Genomic DNA, 7,468 nt, shown 5'->3' on the forward strand with positions numbered 1-7,468 from the left:
GCTTTGAAAGGGGGTGGGGTGGCCCCAACTTGGGAAGTCGGGGTACGAGTGACGTGGGTGATGCGCAGTCGTTTGTAGCGTGTCAATTCAGGGCGCGTCGGAATATGCGATGCAGCCGGTCAAACGTTTTTGCGCTGAGGTGAACAAGCGCATTGCAGAGGCGCGGCAGCGGTCTCAGAACTGTTGTGTGTGGCTGCGCACCCTGGCGCCATTGTTGCTGACAGGCACGTCGAACAGCGTGGGCTTGGTGACAACCAGTGCGCCTTGTGCGCCGGCGCCCGCTGCCGCGGTGCGGCATGACGGCTGGCTCATTGCCCGGCCAAGTGGGTGCACAAGGACGTTATTATTGAAGTTGAGCTTGCCTCGGCAGAGCCTGCTGCCCGGGGCATGGGCGGTTCTAGATGCCATCCAGTTCGAAATTCTTCGACGCCGATCTCACCCCGTACAATGCTGAAGAATGTGTTGAATTACTGAAAGTGACAACGTTGATTGGATCCATGAGAGCTGAGGTCAATGGGTGAGTCGGCTAAGGCGCGCACCTGCTGCTGCACAGTCCTGGAGTGTCACTCAGACTGGTAACGCAGTCACAAGCACTGCGCTCATCATAGGTCGCGGCTGACATCCGGATCAGGTGTACAGAACCAACATGATGACGACCACCGTACCAAGAAAGGGCGTGGCTCCATGCAGCCTCAGTGCAAGTTTTCTGGGTCCACTGGTGCACTGCTGCTCATGCTGGCCACTCTGTACCAGCTGCACTGCTCAAAAGTGCCTGCATGTTACCAACTCCACTGTACTGGTTTTACCCTTGAAATCAGAACAAGAGGCTCATGTGGCCAGGCACACTGCGTGCTCATTCCTGCAAATCACATCAGTCACAAGAACCCCATAACATGGTCGGTGCATGCTCATGCTGTCACATGTAAGATGCTGTCACATGTAAGTGTGTGCAAGATGAGCACAAGTGCGGCTGTACAAAGGAGGGCGCATCGCAAAGTCAAATTTGTGGTCATCTCAGTAAATTAAGAAATCAAGTGTTGGCCCGTGATTGTGCTGCTGGCAACCCCGCCCGCTGCGCCTGCAGCTGCTTGCAAGTGGTCCTGTGCCCGCCCGCCCGCTTCCAGTCCTGGGTCTGGCACGCCGCAGAGCAGTACAGCACCGCCAGGCACCCGGTGCACTTCTTCAGCACTGCACCGCCTGGCGCCCCCGCCGCGCCGCACACTGCGCACGCCTTCCCTGGGCGGCCGCGCTGCTGCTGGTCGCCGCTGCCGCTGGCAGGGTGCTGGAGCCCGTCGCCGCTCGTGGGCGATTGGATCGTGCATCCGCCGCCGCTGCTGTCCGCTGCAGCTGGCAGGGCACCACCACCGCTTGCTGCCTGCTCCCCACCGCCACCGTTTGCAGCCAGCTCTCCTCCGCTGCTGTCCCTGCCTCTGCTGCTGCTGCTGGTGCTGCTGCTGCTGGTGCTGCTGGTGCTGGTGCTGCTGCTTGCTCCGCCGCCCTCGACCCCGGCCCTCTCCAGCTCGCGCCGCCGCCGCCGGGCCGCCGCCCACTCGCGAAGGCCTTCCCAATCCGGCTCGCCCCACTCGTCGCAGACACCCGCCAGACGCTCTTCGGACTCCGCGCCGCCGCCGGCCGCGGCGTCCGCCAGGCGCTCCATGACCGGGATCAGATTGCCCAGCCGGGCCTGGTCCAGAATCGTGGAGTCGTCCTCGGCGTCGTCCTCCGCGACCAACCGGTCGATGGACGCCTGCACCTCCCCCACGCCTTCGATGCCGAGCCGCGCCGCCGCCGACAGCAGCGCCTGCACAGCGGCGCTGTCGGCCGTCTGGATTGCAATGCAACACAGCACGCAATCCGCGGCCTCTCGGACGGCCTCGTCGAGGTGCTGCGTGGCAGCGGCCTGGGCGGCGAGCCAGGCGGCGTCACACGTGTCCAGCGCCGCCGCCAGCGGGAGGAGCGTCTCGCCGTTCAGCAGGCGCGACAGCAGCAGCAGCACCGCGCGGAGGCCGTTGGTCTGGTCGCCGGGTGCGCACGCGACTGCGGAGCGCGCAGCAGCTGTGGCCAGCGGGCCAAGGGGGTGCGGCAGGAGGCCGGCGGCGGCGCCTGCGACTTGCAGCGTGGCGCTCACGCAGCGCGGCAAGTCGGGCACCCGAGAAACCAGGGCGTCGACAGCCGAGGCGTCTTCCCAGTCCTGCGTGACGGTTGTGAGAGTGACCGGTTGCAGGAATTCAAGGGGCTGAAGTGGGTCGTTTGGTGCAACGCGCCGGCTGCCCGCAGCACAAGCAGAAGGAAAAGCAGGGGCGTGGCGCAATGAGGTGGCAGCGGCAGGCAGGCAGGCAGGCAGGCAGGCCTGCGGGCAGGCTTGCAAGCAGGCATGCAGGCAGGCGAGGGCCCGCACGCATGCGCCCTGCCGCCGCCAGGCCGCAGCTCACAACGCCGCACTGCAAGAGAAAGCTGACAGCAGGCCACGGAGCTCGGAAGACCAAACGAGAGGGCACCGCATTGGGATCGGTCAGCCGCCAGCCCTGCCGAAGCCAGTGCCCCGGCGAATCCAGCGCAACCGCCGCGTGCTGCTCAGCCGCCGCCATCATGGGGGCGGGCACGGGGCTGGGAAACATCAGCGACATGGCGGCCGCCCCCACCGCGGGCTGCCCCTGCAGCAGCGGCAGCGCAGCAGCGGCCGCGGCGGCCGGCGACACCGGGCATGTCGCGCCTTGCTGCGTGATGCAATCGCTCAGGATCTGAATGGCGAGCACCAAAGCAAGCTTGCTCTTGTCACAGTCGGCCCATGGTGTTTCGCAGTGGGTCGGCCCCAGGGCACGTATCACCCAGAACGCATCTGCCGCGACCTCGGGGCAGCTCATGACGGCAAGGCACTCCTCCTGGCTGTAGGCCTCCGCCTCAACATTGCCGCCGCCGCCCACGGCGCCGACAATGACAGGGCCGGCAAGGGCTTGAAGAGCAAGGAGGCCCTCGTAGGCTGAAAACATGTCTCCCCGCCGCAGCCGCAGCAGTCCGACCAAGCCGCGCACCACGCCAGGCGCCGCGCGCAATAGTGCTTGCGCGAGCCTCGGGCGGCGGCCGACGATCCAGCCGATGGCCCCGGCGGCGTCCACGGCGGCGACGTTCCCAGTCTCCGGCGTCGTCGCAGCTGCGTTAGCGATTTCGCGGCCGCCGACGGCGGGCGCGGGCCACTCCGATCCGGGCAGCTGCGCGGCCAGCCCCGAGAGCAGCTGCGCGTCAGCTGCTAGGGCTTGTGACATCACTTCGTCTTCAACCAGTAGGGGCAAGACCCTGCAGAGCATCACCCGTATAAAAGCGTACAGCCCCGAGATAAAGCCGCCGCCGCTCTCGCCGCTCTCGCCGCTCTCGCCGCCGCTGCTGTTGCCTCTCACACTGCTGCTGCTGCCGCCGCCGCTGCAGCAGCCAATCTCGCCGCCGCCACGGGGTGCCAGACGCGGCTTAAGCATGCACGCGAAGGCCCTCGCCATGCCCGCGGCCCCGCCGGCCGTGCGCCTCGCAGCTGCCACGGTTGCGCCTGGCAGGCAGCCGGGCCCCCATCTGAAAATTGCCGTGAGCCCCATCATTACTGAAGTTGCGTACAGCACAGCCGACTCGGCCGCATCGTCGTGCTCTGCGCCCGCCGAATCCGCGATAAGGCAGGAGCAGGCCTGCAGGTTGAGAAGATACAGCTCCGCGATGCAGCGCTTGCCACCGCCGCCGCCGCCACCGCTGCGGCTGTCGCAGCCGCTGGGAGGTGCGGTTGCCAGGGTCACCGCGTCGGGTGACGCCCCCAGGAGGTCGCTCAGGGTGCTGGCTAGCTGGACGCGCAGTGTCCTGTTGTCTGTTACAGCGCGGTCTGGGTCCTGCGCCGCCACGAGCGCCGCGATGAGGCGGCCGCAGTGCGCCAGCTGCAGCGTGCGGGCGCGCGGCGCAGCCCAGCCGATCGGAACCAGCGCGCGGAGCGCGTCGGCCGCAGAGCGCAGCCGGTCCGCGTCGTCGTTGGTGGAAACGAGGTCTGTCAGGGCCTGCATGCGCAATCAGAGAACGCAGGGGTGAAGCGGGCATGGGTTGCTCCAGCGGCGGCGATCACTACAGTACATCATGCCCAGCCAATCGCAACACCGGAGGGTCCCATGATACACGCCAGGCGTCAAGCCGGCTGCAATTTTGGGCAAGTGGGGAGCACCGGCCGCACCTGCAGGTTTTCAGGGGCCAGCTGCTCGTCGGGGTGTGCTGTCGCAGCCTCCTGCAGCCGCGTCGTCGCTGCCCACACCTGCTGACAAGAGGCATCCACCCGCTGAGCGTCCTCTAGCAGATCCAAGATGCTTTTCAACGCCGCGTTGACCGCCATGGTTTGTATGCCAAGATGCCAGGCTGATCAGCTACACAGCATGGAGCATCGCAGCAATGCTGCAGAGTGCCTGGCGTGCGGGGCTGGGCAGCTGGGCAGCAGCAAGTGGTGCGATCCCTGCAGGATCCTGAGGTGATGAGCACCCCAACAGTACCCGTAAGACGACAAATAGTATAGAAGTAGATGGTTTGAAACAATACCTACGGTAACTGCGTACAGTGATTTACAATGATCTGTGTTCCGATCGACATTGAATACGGTAACTACAAAACGGATTGTGCCCCAGATGACCGTTACAAACGTAGAGGGCAAGCCAGGGGAGATGCTGATCGCCGCTGTTTCGGCGCCGCTGGTGGTTGCCGGACAAGGGGTGTGTCGCAACATGACCACAACTGGTGCCGTTCATCAGACTGGTGTCCCAGTCATGCGCGATGCGCTCATGAGTTGCGGCTCGCATCCAGGTCAGGCGCGCAGAACCAACCCTACTCACCAACACCAGTTCAAAGAAAGGGCCTGGCTCCATGGAGCGTCCATCCACATTCTCTGGGTCCACTTGCGCATTACTGCTAGGAACACTGTGCTCAACTGCTCGTAAATCCCTGCAAAACTTCAGCTCTTCTACACTCATCTTACCCCTGCACCAAAAGGCTCAACCTGGCTATCTGTCAGTCACAACAACCCCACAATATGGTCGGTGCATGCTCATGCAGTCACATGTACATGGCTGGAAGTGTGTGCAAGAGGGGCACAAGCGTGGCTATACAGAGCGCATCGCGATTTCAGAATGCATGTATGTGATTTCAAGTATTGGCCCCTGCTTGTGCTGCGGGTGCTGCCGCCTGCTGCGCCTGCAGCTGCCTGCATCTGGTCCTGTGCCCGCCCGCCCGCTTCCAGTCCTGGGTCTGGCACGCCGCAGAGCAGTACAGCACCGCCAGGCACCGGCTGCACTTCTTCAGCACTCCGCCGCCCGGCGCCGCGGCCGCGCCGCACACCGCACACGCCTTCCCTGCGCGGCCGCACTGCTGCTGGTCGCTGCGGCCGCCGGCAGGCTGCTGGGGGTCGCCGCTCGCGGGCTGCTGCACAATGCATCTGCCGCCGCTGTCCGCTGCAGCTAGCAGATGGCCACCACCGCATGCGACCTGGTCGCCGTCGGCACTGCTCGCAACCAGCCCTTCTCCGTACCCGTCCCTGCCTCTGCTGCTGCTGCTGCTGCTGCTGCTGCCGTTGCTGCTTGCTCCGCCGCCTTCGACCCCAGCCCTCTCCAGCTCGCGCCGCCGCCGCCGCCGGGCCGCGGCCCACTCGCCAAGGCCTTCCCAATCCGGCTCGCCCCACGCGTCACAGGCACCCGCCAGACGCTCTTCCACTCCTGCGCCGCCGTCGGCTGCGGCATCTGCCAGGCGCTCCATGACGGGGATCAGGTCATTCACCCTGACCTGGTGCAGATTCGCGGGGTCGGGCTCGGCGACAAATTGTCGGAACAACGCCAAAACCTCCCCCGCGCCCTCGATGCCGAGGCGCGCTGCCGCCGCCAGCAGCGCCACCACAGCCGCGCTTTTGGCCGTGTGAATCGCTATGGCGCACAGCACGCACTCCGCCGCCTCGCGGACGGCCTCGTCGGGGTGCCGCGCCGCGGCGGCCTGGGCTGCGGGCCAGGCGGCGTCGCAGGTGTCCAGCGCCGCCGCCAGCGGGAGGTACGTGTTGCTGCGCAGCAGGCGCCACAGCAGCAGCAGCGTCGCCTGCATCCTGTCAGTCGGGCCGCCCGCCGCGCACGCGGCCGCGCGGCACGCGGCGGCCGTGGCCAGCGGGCCGAAGGGGTGCGGCAGGAGGCCGGCGGCCGCGGCTGCCACTTGCAGCGCGGCGCTCGCGGCGCGAGGCAGGTCGGGCGCCCGCGAAACCAGGGCGTCAACAGCCGAGGCGTCTTCCCAATCCTGCGGGGCCAATTCCAGTGTGTCCAGTCGAAGGGGTTTAGCAGGAGGCAGGGAGAGACGAACGAGGTTACGTCAGTGTGTTGTGCGAAGCGATGTGGGCGGCGCGCAAAAGGGTTGCCGGGGATCCAAGTCGCTTTCCTGGGACTTTGGCTGCGACGCGCCAGCTGCGTGCAGCACAAGCAGATGGCAAAGCAGGGGTGCGGCGCGATGACGGGGCAGCGCCCACACGCATGCGCCCTGCTGCCGCAGGGCTACGGCTCACCAGGTCGCAATGCAGGAGGTAGCGGACAACGGGCCACGGAGCGTTGAAGACCACAACAGAGGACTCTGCGTTGGAATCGCTCAGCCGCCAGCCCTGCCGAAGGCAATGGCCCGGCATGTCCAGCGCAATCGCCGCGTATCCCTCCGCCGCCGCCATCATGGGCGCGGGCATGGGGCTCGGAAACATCAGCAACATGGCTGTCGCCCCCACCGCGGGCTGCCCCACCAGCAGCGGCAGCGCGGCGGCGGCCGCGGCGGCCGGCGAGACGGGGCATGTGGCGCCTTGCTGGGTGAAGCAATCCCTCAGGGTCTGTATGGCAAGCATCAACGCAAACTTGCTCTGGTCTAAGGCGTCCCTTGGTGTCCCGCAGTGCGTCGGCCCGAGAGCACGCAACACCCAGAACGCCTCTGTTGCCACCTCGGGGCTGAGCACGACGGCGAGGCATTCCTCCCAGCCACAGTCCTGCGCTTCCTCGTCGCCATTGCCGTCGCCGTCGCCGCCGCCGTCGCCAGAGCGGCCGCCGCCGGTGACGGCAGGGCAGGCAAGGGAATTGAGGGCGTTGAGGGCCTCGTGCGCTGCGTACGTGTCGCCCCGCCGCAGCCGCAGCAGTCCGACCAACCCCGAGGTCGTGCCAGGCGCAGCGCGCAGCAGGGCGCGCGCGAGCCTCGGGCGACCGCTGACGATCTCGCCAATGGCCCCAGCGGCGCACACGGCGGCGGCGGCCTCGCTGCTCGGCACGGCAGCCGCTGGATCATCCATCTCACGGCCGCCGACGGCGAGCGTCGGCCGCTCCAATCCGTGCAGTTGCGCGGCCAGCGCTGCGAGCAGCTGCGCGTCAGCTTCTAGGGCTTGTGACATCACTTCGGTGCCGAACAGTAGATGAAAGACCCGGCAAAGCATCACCCGTATCCCAGCGCACAGCCC

General features: G+C 66.6%; 1 protein-coding gene across 1 annotated transcript; it reads right to left on the reverse strand.

The window, feature by feature from the left end:
* Positions 1 to 1,030: 1,030 nt before the first annotated feature.
* MNEG_11582 (hypothetical protein) lies at positions 1,031 to 7,402 on the reverse strand (the record flags this gene model as incomplete). The annotated part of the gene is made up of 4 exons (XM_014039946.1): positions 1,031 to 2,191; positions 2,643 to 4,028; positions 5,788 to 6,282; positions 6,545 to 7,402. 4 exons carry the CDS (start codon positions 7,400 to 7,402, stop codon positions 1,031 to 1,033), a joined length of 3,900 nt encoding a protein of 1,299 aa, XP_013895400.1.
* Between the last annotated feature and the right edge of the window lie 66 nt (positions 7,403 to 7,468).

Source organism: Monoraphidium neglectum (assembly GCF_000611645.1).
Source record: "Monoraphidium neglectum strain SAG 48.87 unplaced genomic scaffold scaffold02812, whole genome shotgun sequence".
NCBI classification, from domain to species: Eukaryota; Viridiplantae; Chlorophyta; class Chlorophyceae; order Sphaeropleales; family Selenastraceae; genus Monoraphidium; species Monoraphidium neglectum.